The sequence below is a fragment of the Bos grunniens genome, chromosome 1, assembly GCF_055505025.1.
Source record: "Bos grunniens cultivar Pamir isolate PY7600 chromosome 1, Bosgru_T2T1.0, whole genome shotgun sequence".
Classification (NCBI taxonomy): domain Eukaryota; kingdom Metazoa; phylum Chordata; class Mammalia; order Artiodactyla; family Bovidae; genus Bos; species Bos grunniens.
In genome coordinates, this window is record NC_141165.1 from 90,932,978 (window position 1) to 90,951,018 (window position 18,041).

General features: G+C 39.4%; 1 protein-coding gene across 7 annotated transcripts in view; it reads right to left on the reverse strand.

The window, feature by feature from the left end:
- Window positions 1–18,041, reverse strand: part of SLC15A2 (solute carrier family 15 member 2) — a 44,639-nt gene that overhangs the window by 5,651 nt on the left and 20,947 nt on the right. For all 7 annotated transcript variants that reach the window (XM_086403578.1, XM_086403585.1, XM_086403596.1 and 4 more), the window contains 12 exons: window positions 16,896–16,978; window positions 16,131–16,217; window positions 15,868–15,957; window positions 15,734–15,778; window positions 14,422–14,454; window positions 13,615–13,703; window positions 12,207–12,288; window positions 9,788–9,922; window positions 8,699–8,863; window positions 8,501–8,547; window positions 6,749–6,859; window positions 5,980–6,076 (listed from right to left, as the gene is read on the reverse strand). In XM_086403578.1, the coding sequence (XP_086259704.1) occupies window positions 5,980–6,076; window positions 6,749–6,859; window positions 8,501–8,547; window positions 8,699–8,863; window positions 9,788–9,922; window positions 12,207–12,288; window positions 13,615–13,703; window positions 14,422–14,454; window positions 15,734–15,778; window positions 15,868–15,957; window positions 16,131–16,217; window positions 16,896–16,978 (1,064 nt within the window). The remainder of the gene's footprint in view (window positions 1–5,979; window positions 6,077–6,748; window positions 6,860–8,500; window positions 8,548–8,698; window positions 8,864–9,787; window positions 9,923–12,206; window positions 12,289–13,614; window positions 13,704–14,421; window positions 14,455–15,733; window positions 15,779–15,867; window positions 15,958–16,130; window positions 16,218–16,895; window positions 16,979–18,041) is intronic.

Below are 18,041 nucleotides of genomic sequence, written 5' to 3' on the forward strand. Positions count from 1 at the left end.
TGACACCTGTGAAAACTCCACAGCTAACGTACTCAGTGATAAAAGACTGAATGCTTTCCCCCTAAGTGGATGTCTACTCTCAACACTTCTATTCAGTATTTTATTGATGGTTCAAGCAAGAGCACTTCATTAAGAAACAGAAGTAAAAGTCATCCACTGAAAGAAAGAAGTAAAGCTTCTTTATGCAGATAACATGATCTTGTATGTATAAAGTCCTAAGGGATCCACTAAAAATCTATTAAAACTAACAAACGAGTTCAGTAAGGTTGCAGGACGTAAGATCAGTATCAACTGTATTTCTACATATTTCCAATGAGCAATTTAAAAATGAAATTAGGGAAATGATTCCATTCAGTTCAGTTCAGTTCAGTTGCTCAGTCGTGTCCGACTCTTTGCGACCCCATGAATTGCAGCACGCCAAGCCTCCCTGTCCATCACAAACTCCCAGAGTTCACTCAAACTCATGTCTATCGAGTTGGTGATGCCATCCAGCCATCTCATCCTCTGTCATCCCCTTCCCCTCCTGCCCCCAATCCCTCCCAGCATCAGGGTTTTTTCCAATGAGTCAGCTCTTCGCATCAGGTGGCCAAAGTATTGGAGTTTCAGCTTCAACATCAGTCCTTCCAATGAACACCCAGGACTGATCTCCTTTAGGATGGACTGGTTGAACCTCTTGCAGTCCAAGGGACTCACAGGAGTCTTCTCCAACACCACAGCTCAAAAGCATCAATTCTTCAGTGCTCAGCTTTCTTCACAGTCCAACTCTCACATCCATACATGACCATTGGAAAAACCATAGCCTTGACTAGATGGACCTTTGTTGGCAAAGTAATGTCTCTGCTTTTCAATATGCTATCTAGGTTGGTCATAACTTTCCTTCCAAGGAGTAAGCGTCTTTTAATTTCATGGCTGCAATCACCATCTGCAGTGATTTTGGAGCCCCAGAAGATAAAGTCTGACACTGTTTCCGCTGTTTCCCCATCTATTTCCCATGAAGTGATGGGACCAGATGCCATGACCTTCATTTTCTGAATGTTGAGCTTTAAGCCAACTTTTTCACTCTCCACTTTCACTTTCATCAAGAGGCTTTTGAGTTCCTCTTCACTTTCTGCCATAAGGGTGGTGTCATCTGCATATCTGCGGTTATTGATATTTCTCCCAGCAATCTTGATTCCAGCTTGTGCTTCTTCCAGCCCAGCATTTCTCATGATGTACTCTGCATAGAAGTTAAATAAGCAGGGTGACAATATACAGCCTTGACCAAGCACTCCTTTTCCTATTTGGAACCAGTCTGTTGTTCCATGTCCAGTTCTAACTGCTGCTTCCTGACCTGCATATAGGTTTCTCAAGAGGCAGGTCACGTGGTCTGGTATTCCCATCTCTTTCAGAATCTTCCACAGTTTATTGTGATCCACACAAAGGCTTTGGCATAGTCAATAAAGCAGAAATAGATGTTTTTCTGGAACTCTCTTGCTTTCTCAATGATCCAGCGGATGTTGGCAATTTGATCACATGGACCACAGCCTTGTCTAACTCAATGAAACTAAGCCATGCCGTGTGGGGCTACCCAGGACGGGGGCGGGGGGGGGGGGGTGGTGTCATGGTGGAAAGGTCTGACAGAATGTGATCAAACTGGAGAAGGGAATGGCAAACCACTTCAGTATTCTTGCCTTGAGAACCCCATGAACAGTTTGAAAAGGCAAAATGATAGGATATTTAAAGAGGAACTCTCCGGGCTGGTAGGTGCACAATATGCTACTGGAGATCAGTGGAGAAATAACTCCAGAAAGAATGAAGGGATGGAGCCAAAGCAAAAACAATACCCAGTTGTGGATGTGACTGGTGATAGAAGCAAGGTCTGATGCTGTAAAGAGCAATATTTCATAGGAACCTGGAATGTCAGGTCCATGAATCAAGGCAAATTGGAAGTGGTCAAACAGGAGATGGCAAGAGTGAACGTCAACATTCTAGGAATCAGCGAACTAAAATGGACTGGAATGGGTGAATTTAACTCAGATGACCATTATATCTACTACTGTGGGCAGGAATCCCTTAGAAGAAATGGAGTAGCCATCATGGTCAACAAGAGTCCAAAATGCAGTACTTGGATGATTTTGTTAGTAACAGCAAAATAAAGAATAAAATACTTAGGAGTAAATAAAACAAATGTAAAACCTATATTCTAAAAAGTATAAAAGCATTGTTGAAAATATTTACATCTTGAAGAAGACCTAAAGATAAATGGAAAGACACTTCATGTTCACTGATCAGGAGACAATATTGTTAAGGTAGCAAAACTCCTCACAATAACCTCACAAATTCAACGCAATCTTTATAAAAATTCTCAGCTGGCTGCTGATTCCAAGTTGATCCTAAGATTATATGAAAATTCAGGGAACCCATAATAGCCAAACCAGTCTTGAAAGGGAAGAATGAGCAAAACTGAAAGACTTATACTTCCTGATTTTTAAATTGACTACAAAGTAATAGTAATTAAGAGATTATGGTATTGGAACAAGAATAAATATATAGGTAAATGGAATAGAATTGACTCCAGAAATAAACCCTCACATTTTTGGTCAGTTGACTTTTGACAAGAATGTCAAGACCATTTAGCGGGAAAAGAAGAATCTTCAACAGATTGTGCTGGGACAACTGGATGTTCACATACAAAAGAATGAAGTTAACCCCCAAGCTCATACCATATGCAAAAATTAACTCAAGATAGATTAAAGTCCTAAATGGTGATTTAGTTGCTAAGTCATGTCTGACTCTTTGCAGTCCCATGTACTATAACCCACCAGGCTTCTCTGTCCATGGGGATTCTCCAGGCAAGAATACTGGTGTGGGTTGCCATTTCCTTCTCCAGGGGATCTTCCCAACCCAGGGATCGAACCCAGGTCTCCTGCATTGCAGGCAGATTCTTTACCAAATGAGCTACATATAGAAGTCCTAAATGTAAGAGGTCTGTCTAGTCAAGCTATGGTTTTTCCAATAGTCATGTATAGATGTGAGAGTTGGACTATAAAGAAAGCTGAGCACCAAAGAACTGATGCTTTTAAACTGTGGTGTTGGAGAAGACTCTTGAGAGTCCCTTGGACTGCAAGAAGATCCAACCAGTCCATCCTAAAGGAGATCAGTCCTGGGTGTTCATTGGAAGGACTGATGTTAAAGCTGAAACTCCAATACTTTGGCCACCTGATGCGAAGAGCTGACTCACTGGAAAAGACCCTGATGCTGGGAAAGATTGAGGGCAGGAGGATAAGGGGATGACAGAGGATGAGATGGTTGGATGGCATCACCAACTCAATGGACATGAGTTTGGGTAAACTCCGGGAATTGGTGATGGACAGGGAGGCCTGGAGTGCTTCGGTTCATGGGGTCACAGGTCACAAAGAGTCAGACACGACTGAGCAACTCAACTGAACTGAAATGTAAGAGGTAAAAACAATAAAACTTAGAGGTAAATATAGGCATTAATCCTCAAGAGCTTATATATGGCAATGGTTTCTTAGATGTAACACTTAAAGCATATGCAACCAAAGAAAAAGTTGATAAACTGAACATCATATAGATTAAAAGTGTTTGTACTAATTCAGGGGGCACCATCAAGAAAGTTAAAAAGACAATCTTATGAATGGGAGAAAATGTTTGCAAATTGTATATCTAATAATGGACTTATATTTAAAATACATAAAGAATACTTGTATGCTAAGTTGCTTCAGTCTTGTCCAACTCTTTGTGAACCCTATGGAATGTAGACTGCCAGGCTCCTCTGTCCATGATTCTCCAGGCAAGAATACTGGAGTGGGTTGCCATGCCCTCTTCTAGGGGATCTTCCCCAACCAGGGATCGAACCTATGTCTTTTATGTCTCCTGCACTGACAGGCAGGTTCTTTACCACTACCATCACCTGGAAAGCCCTTACAAGTCAATAATTAAAAGACAACTCAATTAGAAATTGCACAAAGACTCTGAATAGACATTTCTCCAAACCTGATTACAAATGGCCAATAAGTACATTAAAAGGTGCTCAACATCATTAGTCATCAGGAAAATACAAATCAAAACCACAGTGAGATACCATTTCATACCTACTAGAATGGCTATAATTAATAAGACAGAAAAATAAGTGCTACAAAGAGAATATTGCCACTTTCAACTCATGGGAATGATAAATGTGCATTCACTTTGCAAAAGGGCTTCCCTGGTGGCTCAGATGGTAGAATCCACCTGCAATGCAGGAAACCTGGGTTTGATCCCTGGGTTGGGAAGATTCCCCAGGAGGAGGGCATAGCAACCCCCTCCAGTATTCTTGTGTGGAGAGTCCCCATGTACAGAGGAGCCTGGCAGGCTACAGTCCAAATGGTCGCAAAGAGTCAGACACAACTGAGCGACTAAGCACATGGCAGTTCCTTAGATGGTTAAACACAGAATTACCATGTGACCCAACAATTCCACTCTTAGTTATATACCCAAGAGAAGTGAAAATATATGCCCACACAAACACTTGTACATGAATATTCACAGCAACATTATTTATATCAGTCAAAAGGTGAAAACACCAAATGTCCATATACTGATGAATACATAAACAATATGTGTTATATCCATGCAGTGGGCAATAAAAAGAAGTGAAGTACTGTTATATACCCTGAAAAGACCCTGAAGCTGAGAAAGATTGAGGGCAGGAGGAGAAGGGTACAACAAAGGATGAGATGGTTGGATGGCATCACCGACTCAAGGGACATGAGTTTGGGTAGGCTCCGGGAGTTGGTGAGGGACAGGGAGGTCTGGCATGCTGCAGTTCATGGGGTCGCAAAGAGTCAGACATGACAGAGCAACTGAACTGAAGTGTTATATACTGCAATATGAATGAACCTTAAAAATAAGCTAAATGAAAGAATCCAGACACAAAAGACCACATAGTATATCATTCCATTTATACTAAATGTCCACAATAGGCCAGTGTATGAAGAAAGTAAACAAGTAGTTGTCTAGGGGTAAGGGGTTTGGGAGGAAATAGTGAGTGACTGCTGATGAATATGAGGCTTCTTTTTGGAACGAGGAAAATGTTCTAAAATTACACAACTCTGAATTTTTTAAACACCACTGAATATATATTATTGAAAATATATTCTACATATGTATTGAACATACAATGCATACTGAATATGTTAATACATTTTAAACCATTATGTACTTGAAGTGGGTGAATTGTATGGTATATGAATTATATCTCAATAAGGCTATAATAAAAATGGCATACCAAAAATGTCATGCTAATTAAATTAATTACAATAAATAAAATGTTACAGATTATTCTCATCACCCTTCTAGAAGTGTTCCATCTTTTTCTTATTCACTATCTACTTTTTATATTTAATACAATGTCAAAAGTAATGGAATAAAATTAGAATCAAAATTGACATCAGAGGTCTAAAACCCTGATGGCTAAACAACTGCTTTTGATGGGCCACAGTTAATTGATCCCCCAAACTTTGTGTAAAGATTGACATTTGCTACAAGTCTTGGTATTTCAGACTGTGATATAATAGCAGATCAATTTCCAAGGAGCTAGGAGAACCACATGTGGAGTCAGTCAAGAAGACCAAAATAATTTGTGTTTTCTTGGTGCCATAATGAGACTGGAGCAGACCATGTCACCTCATAGCAGTGACTCAAGATAAGTTATGTCTACCATTCCCCAAGATCCTGTGCCTGCTACCAATGTTATCTATTTTAAGTCCTCTCTGGAGACCTTAGTAGCTTTTCTAAAGTCACTATAGAAGCTATCACCTTACACTAGAGATAAGTATGTGATACTGTCTTGCCACAGAGTCTTCTTTGGATCCAGGATATATATATAGATACATATAGATACAGATACATATAGATATATATAAGTTTAGATATGATATAGTTATATAGATACAGGTATATGGAAAGAAAGAGTGAGGATAGCCATGGGCTACTTACATTAGTAATAACAAACAGATAAACTGCACCAAAGTCTAGTAGGCCCAAATTCAGTGAAAAATCCTCATTCTTTGTTCTACAATGCACTGCAGGATATCTGCAACAGGACAAATTTAGGTTAGAATAAACATTACAATTTAGAAAAGCACTTCCATCTCTGGTGGAAAGAGTGATTTCATCTCTCTACTGATGGTGAATCAAGCAGCAAAGCTACCATTTCTCTTTGAGGAGTCTTAGAGTAAATTATTTTTTTGCAAGGTTTTTTCCACACCTGATCTGAGATTTCATCGCCTGTTGGGTATTTTTTTTTTTAACCTTAAACCTGACGCAGAAGGTACAAATTGCCTTCTGTTGTGTACTTCAGACTCTAAGTCTTCTCATCTAAATCTCATGAATTTTTCTCTTCTGAACCTTATGAACTAGTGGAACAGCTTAAAACTGAATCTGAATGGATAAGCTCAAAGTAACAAGGTGTTAATAGGAGTTACAAAAGGGTAGGAATGGGAGCCAATAATAAACTGGAAAACCTCCAGGAGATGGCCTTCACAACAAGCATGGTCTCAATATGTCTCTGCAGAACAACATGAGACTGAGGAAAGGAGTCAAAGGTTGCAAAAGAGGAGTCTGGGTATATTTACAATTAGCTGAAATATATTAGGTATATAATTAGGTGTAACTTCTATACCTAATCTGCCCACCTATACACAAAGAAAGTATTTAAAAATCAGTTGTTGATAAAAGTAAAATGTCCACAGGGTAGTGCTCTTACTCTCCTCTTTGCACAGTTCTGTAAGCAGACACACCATAGTCTTCATCAACAATGAGGGATGCATCTGTACCCAGGGAGACATTGACCTTTTCATGCAAAGTGTTAACAAACCTAAGGATAATAGAGACATTGTTAGAGATTAGACAAACTCTCCCACCTGATAAATGGGCAGGGGCCTTTTCTGTTTTGTTTATTGCTGTATGCCCAGTGCCTAGAATAGAGGCTAGCACATGAAAGGTACATGATATATATTGTTAACTGAATGAATAAAGCAACTCACACAGAAGTAATTAGTAGTCTTAGCTGTCCCTATCTTTTTCTTTCCTCAGGTATTAGCTTTTTGTCTGCCACATCATCACCTGATCTCAACTGGGATGACACTATCGTGATCACTCATGGCAGTTTGAGCCTCCTCAATAACCCAGCTTAGGTGCACCTATTTCTTTCTGTTTTCTAATGATGGAATTCATCAATTGAAGCTCAAAAAGGAAAATAACTATGTATATATAAATACATATTAGTATTTATATAAAACTGATACTTTATTTTATAAATGAAGTCTGATTTGCTTTACACAAAACTCAGACTCCCAACCCACAGTAGGTTAAGCTATCATTGTTTTGGGTCTTCAGACAAACTTGAACTCTTCCAGAACCATCTTTTTAGTCCTTTGAACCTGAGCCCCTAAATTGTTCCCTCTGTTTCAATTTTTGGTACCATTTGTGTTAGTCCCTGGCTCATGGGATTAGAAGGGCAATTCCCTCTAAAACCGTTGATGTTGATTCCTGGACCTTTGATCATCCTGCACTAATCTAGAAATTGCTCCCTTTCATCCTTACTGGAGGTTTCCATTGCTCTCTGACCCAGGGAAGACATATTTTGATCTGTTTACTTTTTCTGAAAATCATGGAAAGGCAGATTATTATGACTGTTCCAGCCTTCAGTGAAATTCAAATTTTTCATTAAAAGTTCTCCTCTAAAATGCTATTCTCTATAGCAACCATCTAATCTTGATGGCCATAGGCACATGCATCTGTCTATTTTATGTCAGATTCCTGCCCCTGTGAGCAAGTGACCTCCTCAGGGCTTCATCTCTGTTAACTGTCCCAGGGTATCTAACAAGACCTTCAACCTTATCTAGATTCAAAACCAAGTTTTTTGACTCCAAGTATGTTACCTTTACTAAACCATGATGCCTCTATAGGTTCATTTTAAATTTTACTTTAAAAACATAGTAACTATAAAAGATATTCAACTTCCAGTAATGAAGGGAGAAATATTTACTTCTAAATTTCTCTCTGAGGATCACAGACAGGAAGTACTTAATTTTTTTCTTAAGAGCAAGATAAGTGCATAAAATTCAGTAGAAGCAATCCATGTGACAGAGCACAGAGGGGCATACATAGACACAGGGTCATTTTTGATTACCATTGAGAAAGCAAGCCAAAAGACTTGGTTTTGAATCTGTGCCTCTCAGTTCCCTGGGGAAATGCCTTGACACCAATCCTCCTGACATTCTAGGAAAGAGCATCCTAGTACAAGACAATCAGAATGTGAAGTTCTGTAGACAGACACATTGTGATATTTCAATTGGAAATGGAAATTCTGTTTTTTTGTCTTTAAGTGGCGTCTCGAATAGTGTGGCATATTCTGCAGAATGAAGAATATGGGGTCTCTTCTGAAGCCCCACAGCTCAGAAGAGACCCCAGATTCAAGAGAACAGAGAGGCCTGGGTCTCCTTGACATCCAAACCTCATGGCTGTCATCCCATTGGTTGTTTTGTTTTCTTCATCCTTCACCTACAATAGAGGGAAGTAAAAATCAGTTATCAGTGTCTAGAAGGAAGTGATAATCATAAAATTTGATCATCAGATATGTCCTTGGTAAGATATTGATAAGCCAGTCATCATACTCTAAGATAATTTGGAAATTAGGCCATTCCTCACTTACCATCATGCTAGAAATACTTTCCCCATCTTCTCGAATGATCAGGGTGTACCATATTTTCTCCTCCACAGAATGATCAGTGTAGACAGACACATTGTGATATTTCAATTGGAAGTGGAAATTCTGGCTTTTTGTCTTCAAGTGGAGTTTGGAATAGTGTGGCATATTCTGCAGAATGAAGAGCCTGTTACATTCACCTTCTACTCCACCTTGAACACTGCAATCTCATAGCAAACCAGGGGAGTTGACCTCATCAGATATTTTCAACATTACTCTTTAACTTCATAATACCATTTCTGGTAATCTATCATAGGATGAATTACAGGCATGAATAAAGACTTATGAGTAAGGATGTTCATAATAGGATTACTTATAGTAATTAAAATACCAATAAGGAAATATTTTACTAAACTATGATATTTCCACAGAATGGAGTATTATGTATCCATTAACACCACATACTCAAAGTTTATCTAAGGACACAGGAAAATGCTTTTGATGCAGTTTATCTTAAGAAAAATTCAAAGTCAATACAGCATATAGTGTTTCAATACTTTAAAAAAATTTGTTTATTCATTTATACAAAACTGCTATCTATAATTCATCTCTGTGTGATGGACTTATAGGTGGATTTTATATCTGTTAACACACTCCCTAATTTTTAATAATAAATGTATATCTTATTAGAGCATTTTTAAATGAATATTTCAGAATATATATAATATAGAAGTGAAAATATGCAAGCCAAACTCTTCCACAGGGTGTGTGTAGGAAGCAGTTTGAAATACTAAAACAAATTACTACCTATTGAGAGCTTACAATGTCTCAGACTTTATGCTAAGCACTTTACATATAATATTTATCCTTACAACAGCTTATGACATAAAAACTACTGCCATTTTACAGATGATAAAACTGAGGCTTAGAGATACAAATAACTTGTTCAAGGTCTTATAACTACAGAGTGACAGAATCAGAAATTGGATTGGGGCACTTCGACTTAACAAATGCATGCTATAAACCACTGTATTATGCTGCTGCCTTGGCACATAATCTGAATGTGTTTCTAACTCACTCAAGTCCATATGTCACCTGGAAAGATTTGATGGACTCTGCCAACAGAGTATTATTTTCATCGCCGAGCACTGTTACCTTCACCTCATCATCTGCCAGATTTAAGACTTGTAGGAAAATCTCTTGGGAATCTGGCTGGTGTGGGGCCATTTCCTTAGGACAGAGAACACATGTTAGAATTACCAACAAACCACCCGTGAGATACAATGAGATCATATACTGCAGTACTATCTTGATAGCCAAGATTATCTAGTCAAGAGGACACAGTTTTCTACCTCTAAAGAGCATTTGGCTTTGAAAACTCTGAAGGCAGTTTGGAGCGGGAATCTCCACCTCACTGTAGTAAGCACTGATCAGAGCAGTTCAGTCGCTCAGTCATGTATGACTCTTTGTGACCCCATGAACTGAAGCACACCAGTTTCCCTGTCCATCACCAACTCCTGGAGTTTGCTCAAACTCATGTCCATTGAGTTGGTGATGCCATCCAACCATCTCATCCTCTGACATCCCCTTCTCCTGCCTTCAGTCTTCCCAGCATCAGGGTCTTTTCCAATGAGTCAGCTCTTTGCAGTAGGTGGCCAAAGTATTGGAGTTTCAGCTTCAGAATCAGTCCTTCCAATGAATATTCAGGATTGATTTCCTTTAGGATTGACTGGTTTGATCTTGCAGTCCAAGGGACTCTCAAGAGTTTTCTCCAACACCACAGTTCAAAAGCATCAGTTCTTCAACACTCAGCTTTCTTTATGGTCCAACTCTCACATACATACATGACTACTGGAAAAAACCATAGCTTTGATTAGATGGACCTTTGTTGGCAAAGTAATGTCTCTGCTTTTTAATATGCTGTCTAGGTTTGTCGTAGCTTTTCTTCCAAGGAGCAATCACCTTTAATTTCATCATTGCAGTCAACATCTGCAGTGATTTTGGAGCCCAAGAAAATAAAGTCTCTCACTGTTTCCCCATCTATTTCCCATGAAGTGATGGGATTGGATGCCATGATCTTAGTTTTCTGAATGTTGAGTTTTAAGCCAGCTTTTTCACTCTCCTCTTTCACTTTCATTAAGAAGCTCTTTAGTTCCTCTTCACTTTCTGCCATAAGGGTGGTGTCATCTGCACATCTGAGGTTATTGATATTTCTCCTGGCAATCTTGATTCCACCTTGTGCTTCATCCAGCCTGGCATTTCACATGATGTACTCTGCATATAAGGCAAATAAGCAGGGTAACAATATACAGCCTTGACTTACTTCTTTCCTGATTTGGAACCAGTCTGTTTTTCCATGTCCAGTTCTAACTGTGGCTTCTTTACCTGCATATAGATTTCTCAGGAGGCAGGTAAGGTGGTCTGCTAGTCCTATCTCTTGAAGAATTTTCCACAGTTTGTTGTGACCACACAGTCAAAGGCTTTGGCATCGTCAATAAAGCAGAAATAGATGGTTTTCTAGAACTCTCTTGCTTTTTTGATGATCCAACAGATGTTGGCAATTTGATCTCTGGTTCCTCTGCCTTTTCTAAATCCAGCTTGAACATCTGGAAGTTCTCGGTTCATGTACTGTTGAAGCCTGGCTTGGAGAATTTTGAGCATTACTTTGCTAGCATGTGAGATGAGTGCAATTGTGCAGTAGTTTGAGCATTCTTTGGCATTGTCTTTCTTTGGGATTGGAATGAAAACTGACCTTTTCCAGTCCTGTGGCCACTGCTGAGTCTTCCAAATTTGCTGGCATATTGAGTGCAGCACTTTAACAGCATCATCTTTTAGGATTTGAAATAGCTCAACTGGAATTCCATCACCTCCACTAGCTTTGTTCATAGTGATGCTTTCTAAGGCCCACTTAACTTTATATTCCAGGATGTCTGGCTCTAGGTGAGTGATCACACTATCGTGGTTATCAGTGTCATGAAGATCTTTTTTGTATAGCTCTTCTGTGTATTTTTGCCACCTCTTCTTGATATCTTCTGCTTCTGTAGTCTTTTCCTACTCCAGGGGATCTTCCTAACTCAGGGATTGAACCCACATCTCCTGCATAGCAGGCAGATTCTTTATCAACTGAGCTATCAGGGAATCCCCCATAAGCACTGATGCCAGGTAACAAACTCCATGCTTTTTGACTTGGCTGTGGCCCCATACATCATTCCCCAATAGTGACTATTCAACCTGCCAAACGGTATTTGAATGTTTGGTAAGGTATCAAAGAGATGATTATATATCTTGGATACTGGTGTTTGGAAATTCCTACATCATTCAGGTGGGAGGTGGGCTTCATTTTACACTGCTGCTCTACTCCTATATCTACTCATTTGCCACAAATACTTATTATGCACTTTCTGTAAAACAGCTACTGTGGTAGGGCCCAGTGAATCAAGATTGAACAAGTCAGAAAAATGAACAAAATAGATATGATCCTGCCCTCATGGAGCTTAAGATTTACTGTACTCACATTAATTTTTATCTCTACAGCAGCAGCAACTGCAAAAGCCAGGCATGCTAGGATCATACCAACAGCCATTTTCCTAAGTGATCTGTAGAGGAAACAGCGGCAATTATACCTAAACTGTAGGTGCTAAAGAATAAAATCCAAACCCCCTTAGCTTACCTAATTTGTTCTCAATTACTTTCAAAGTATTTCCTAGTACTCCCCTTCATATATCCTTCTTTCTACCTTTACTTGAGTCACACTGAACTATTCTTTGTAACACACCAAATTTCCCACCTTTATTTATGATGGTTTTTCTATCTATTATATCATAATAGAAAAAATAATAGTAATATAGCCAGAATTATTGAACATTTACCATATATACCAGTTACTATATATTACCTTCTTTTCCTCTTCTTTATAAGTTTTTCTTGACGCTGGCCACTCTCTTCCATCTCTGCATTTCCTGGCACTTTGTTTCCCTTCTTAGGCTTAACATATTAATTTAACATAATTCATCTTGTGCAATAACCTTGCATATTTTCTATCTCCCTTACTGAAGGATAAACTCCTTAGGAGCAAGATTTGTGCTTTTACAAAGCACTTGGTGCTCAATGAATGAGTAAATGGCAAAAAGTCATTTGAATATACAAAATGATTATCAAAAGGAAATTGCTATTAAATCAGAAATTATAGATGACTTAACACCCTCCTCTGTCAAACTTTACAAAGAATAACACTTCTATTTAGAAAGGGGGAAAATAGTTTCTATCCCCATTCTTATATGAGGTCTTTCATTTGTTTCATAGGGACAGTAAGAGATTTAAAGGTATTAGTTAATCATCAAAGACTTTGAACTTCTTTGAAGAAGCAACTTTTAAGTATAAAGCAACAAGTTGGTTTAGGAGACTAATCACATACTTTTGACTTTCCATGAAGTGTACTCCTAACTTTTCAACATCACATATGTAAATCTGCAGTAATGGCTTGGAATCTCTAAGTTAAGAATTAATTAGATCTAATTCCCATCCTCCAGTGTTAATGGGCATTTAATCTAATGTGGATAAACAGAAGCAGAAAAATGATAAACCAAAATAAATCATTACTAAGCAGAAAAGATACTGACTCTTTATCAAACTGGGCAAATTATGAGTCAATTTGGAGTAACATAGGCATAGTGAACACTTGTGTGCATGCTTGCTAAGTTGTTTCAGTCATGTCTGACTCTTTGTGACCCCGTGGACTGTAGCCTGTTGGTCTTCTATGTCCATGGGATTCTCCAGGCAAGAATACTGGAGTGGGTTGCCATGCCCTCTTCAAGGGGATCTTCCTGACCCAGGGATTGAACCCGTGTCCCTTATTTCTCCTACATTGGCAGGCAGATTCTTTACCATTAGCGCCACCTGGGAAGCCCATAGTGAGCACTTACGTGAAGTTAATGCCACACTTGGAGACCAGACGATAAATGACAAGGTCAAACAATGGTATGAAGATAAGAACCAAAAAGGGATTTAGCACCTGTAACATGATGGTAAAAAGAATTAGTTACAAGTGTTCTATTATAAGTGTAGCATGTGCTTTCATCTGCATGTGTGCATACTCTCTCACATCCAAACACACTTTCATCATACAGTGTACAGAATGATTCCGCATCTTTCAGTCCCTTTATACCCAAGATGTATTACCCCTGCATAGCACGTTAGCTTCCAAATATTCCAAGGGACAAGTTTCACTCTGCACTGGTTTTTCTGTCAATTAATTAGGAGTTCTTCCCTCCCGTTTGCTCTGATCTTATCCAGTTTCACAACCAAGGGAAAAATGTCACGGTCAGGAGAAAGGAAAGAGAGAAGAAGGAATTGGGGATTGTTGAACAAAACAAAGAGTTAAAAATAACTGGAAGTCACCAATAAACAGGGCTTCTGAATTCATTGCTTACACAACAAAGTGTTATATTTCCTTTGACAACATGATACTTGACATGGAAAAAAAAATCCAATGCTTACACTTTCCCTGTGAGTTCAAAACTCCCTGGAGTTTTTGCAGGAGCTACTTGCTTAAGGGAAGATATGAAAGAGAAGTGTGAGGCTTAAAGATAATATTTTCATCACTATGTTTAGCCCTCTTCAGCATAGAAGGAAAAAAAACCATCAAATTATGGTTGGTAATCCTCCTACTACACGTAAAGTTACAGATAAGGGAAAAAATAAGTACCCAAGAATATAGAGAAGTCTCCTACCTGCATCTGATCAGGCTGAAGCACAAAGAAACCCTGAAACATGACAACAAATCACATGAAGATATTGGCATAAAGACAAAAAAAGCCTAGATCAACAATCTTGTTAATTAGCAGGTGAGAAGCATAAGATAATATCCATCAGGTCTTTGGTTCAGAGCCACTATTATCCTTGTAAAGGTATGTGGGGGAATAGGCTGGAATAGAAGCTCAGACTATGGCTTCTGAAGGCAGATGGGCATAAGGGAGAATCTTATTTTCTGTGCACTATGCTTTTTTAACTTGAGAGAGAATAGAGTCAGGGTGTTTTTATTCATCTCAGTAACTGTAGTTGTGGTGGTAAAGATGTGAAGGACAAAAAGGTATCATGGTTAGGGTGAAGTCTCCCATGGACACACAGTGTTTTTAAAGTTTGACCCTTCAGAGGGTCAAAAGGAAGACAACCATGGTAAATCCTGGACAGCCAGAGGAAGGGAAAAGATGAAATTATATTAGGCAAGCTCCAAACAGACTGGCTTATAAAACCCTGGCATCATTCCACCCTGCCTTCTTCACAAGTGAGATGGCAGGAGAACATACAATAATCTAGGCAGCGGGAATAAATGAGAGAAGAATTTGTCAATGAATGAAAATTTTAAAAAGAGAAAATTATATTTAAAATTTTCCCATTATTTCTGTATCCATGAACAAAATATCCCACCTCTGGATACCTGCTGTGAACCCTGCCTGAGAGGCTGGGCCAACTGTGTTGTCACAGCAATCAGTTGTGCCCTGGGGTGCCTGGTGGTGGTGGTTTGGTTGCTAAGTCATGTCCAACTCTTGCGAGTCCATGGACTGTAGCCTGCCAGGCTCCTCTGTCCATGGAATTCTCCAGGCACGAATACTGGAGTGGGTTGCCATTTCCTTCTGCAGGGGAGCTTCCTGACCCAGAAATCAAACCCAGGTCTCCTGCATTGAAGGCAGATTCTTTACTGACTGAGGTAAGAGGGGAGCTTTGGTGGGGCATAGTTGGAAGGAAACATCCATTCCCCAGGCTTCATTTGCTCCCTATCTACTCCCTATCACTATCCACTCCCTATCACTTCATTTGCTATTGTCTCAGTGCTTCCTGTATACACTGAAACCTTTCCATCCTTACCTCTCTGATTTTCAAAGATAAGATTCTGTCTTATAATAGTCACTTTGCCTATCCAGTAACTTCATGCTAAAGGTATAATCTTATGTCACTTTTTAGGCAAAAACACAAATAAATTTTCCCTTAGTGTGGATTAAAAATAAATGATAGACTTCTCTGGGAAAAATCTCTTCTACTCACCAAATCCCCATTCATCCTGGTGGCTTGCAAGGTCCATCGTGAGCCCTACAGCAAACAGATGCTATTAGAGGAAATCCCTTTCCTTTGAGAGAGAAGGGGCTGGAAGAGGTAGTTTTCAAAAGAACTATTCTTACCTGCTGATCCAAAAGTGCCCAGAACATGGGCAATGGGATATAAAGGAACAGTACCCTGGTCAGTGCCTTCACATCCATAATGAGCTGCTTCTGCAAAGAGGAGGAAGAAGGAATAGGCTGAATTGGCAGTTAAGAATTTCTTGCTTGGAGTAGAAATGGCCCAGAACAGTAAGAGAAGAGGTCAAATAATAGTAGGAGAGAATCAGTTTGGTTATTAGGAAAAACTCTATGGAGGCATCAGATGTTTCTGCAGTTCAACTTACTGGGTATTTCTCAGCTGCCCAATCCAGCCAGTGCTCTCTCTTGGGACTGTCCCCAGAATGGGTCTTGAAACGGCTGGAAATGGCAAACTAGGGCAGAGCATAGATATCAGAAGAGAGGAAAAAAAACAAACAAAAAACCCCTCCCCTGCCTTTTCCATTTCACTGTATCTTCCCTTAGACACACATACTTTTGAGTGACTTAATCTAACCTTTTGATTTCATCACACATTGAATTTCAGAATATTTGAAATACAATTTTAACATATGTAACTACATTTCAGAAAACTTTTGCCAGTTTTTAAAAATGATTATATTATTTTTAGCTTGGAGAAGGCAATGGTACCCCACTCCAGTACTCTTGCCTGGAAAATCCCATGGACGGAAGAGCCTGGTAGGCTGAAGTCCATGGGGTCGCTAAGAGTCAGACCTGACTGAGCGACTTCCCTTTCACTTTTCACTTTCATGCATTGGAGAAGGAAATGGCAACCCACTCCAGTGTTCTTGCCTGGAGAATCCCAGGTACGGGGGAGCCTGGTGGGCTGCCGTCTATGGGGTCGCACAGAGTTGGACACGACTGAAGCGACTTAGCAGCAGCAGCAGCAGAGGCATCGAATGATGTTTGATCAACCCCACTTTCCAAAAGTAACAGAAGCAGTGCAGAGGTCATTGAGAAAAGTGTATACCCATGTTTAAAGGCCTATAGGCTCAGAACCGCATTTCTTTTCTTGTAATTGAAAAAGGCAGGCAAACAAGTCATGAACTTACCCAGATACATTTGACCACTTGATTCAGTATGTTTCCTTCAGGAGGTGGTTTTCTGTATAGTTTACTTCCCATTGCAAACACAACTGCAGTAGATAAACAAAGTTCTTAGCTTCTCATTTAGCACATTTAGTTGTCAACACTAAGGACACACTGCTGAAATGTAGGAATGATTGACACATCTCATAAAGGGTGGAAACTGACTGATGCTCCCTGACTTTGGAGTCATAAAAACTATGGGAGCAAGAGAAAAATAAAATGGTCAATGTGTAGACTTTCCTGTAATCACAGAGATGAAAGTCACCTCTGAATTCTCCGTCTTCTATCTCATCTCTACATCTAATATATTATCAACTTTCACTGACCCTCTGTCTTCAGTGTATTTCCTGCCTGTCCCCTCTCTGCATCCCCAGGGCTATGACTCGTATAGGACCTCACAACTTCTACCCTCTATTTTCAAAAGGCCACCAAGTAGTTTCTTAATCCCTGTTCGTTTCTCCTTATCTGCCGCCAAATTAAAATCTTGTTTCCAAGACCTACCTAGTAAGTCCTAACTCCTGAAATGGATTTTCCCAAATTCATTATTATCCTGATGGTTATTATTATCAATAATGATCTCTTGAAGGTTTATTATTATATGTAAAGTGTAAAGCATTTTAATAGTACTGATTTAAACTGAAAACGATTTTACACATAAAGAAATCAAGGGTTAAGGAGTTAAGCAAGTTGTACAAGATTGCACAGATGGAAATTGCCAGAAACTACACTGTTTTTCATTATTTATTTTTGAAATCACTAAACTTTGTTCGGAGAAGGCAATGGCACCCCACTCCAGTACTCTTGCCTGGAAAATCCCATGGACGGAGGAGCCTGGAAGGCTGCAGTCCATGGGGTCGCTGAGGATTGGACATGACTGAGCGACTTCACTTTCACTTTTCACTTTCATGCATTGGAGAAGGAAATGGCAACCCACTCCAGTGTTCTTGCCTGGAGAATCCCAGGGACAGGGGAGCCTGGTGGGCTGCCATCTATGTGGTCACACAGAGTCGGACACGACTGAAGTGACTTAGCAGTAGCAGCAAACTTTGTTTGATATAATCTTTTAAATGATATGAAATAAATTGTATTAAAATATAAGAAGAACAAGTA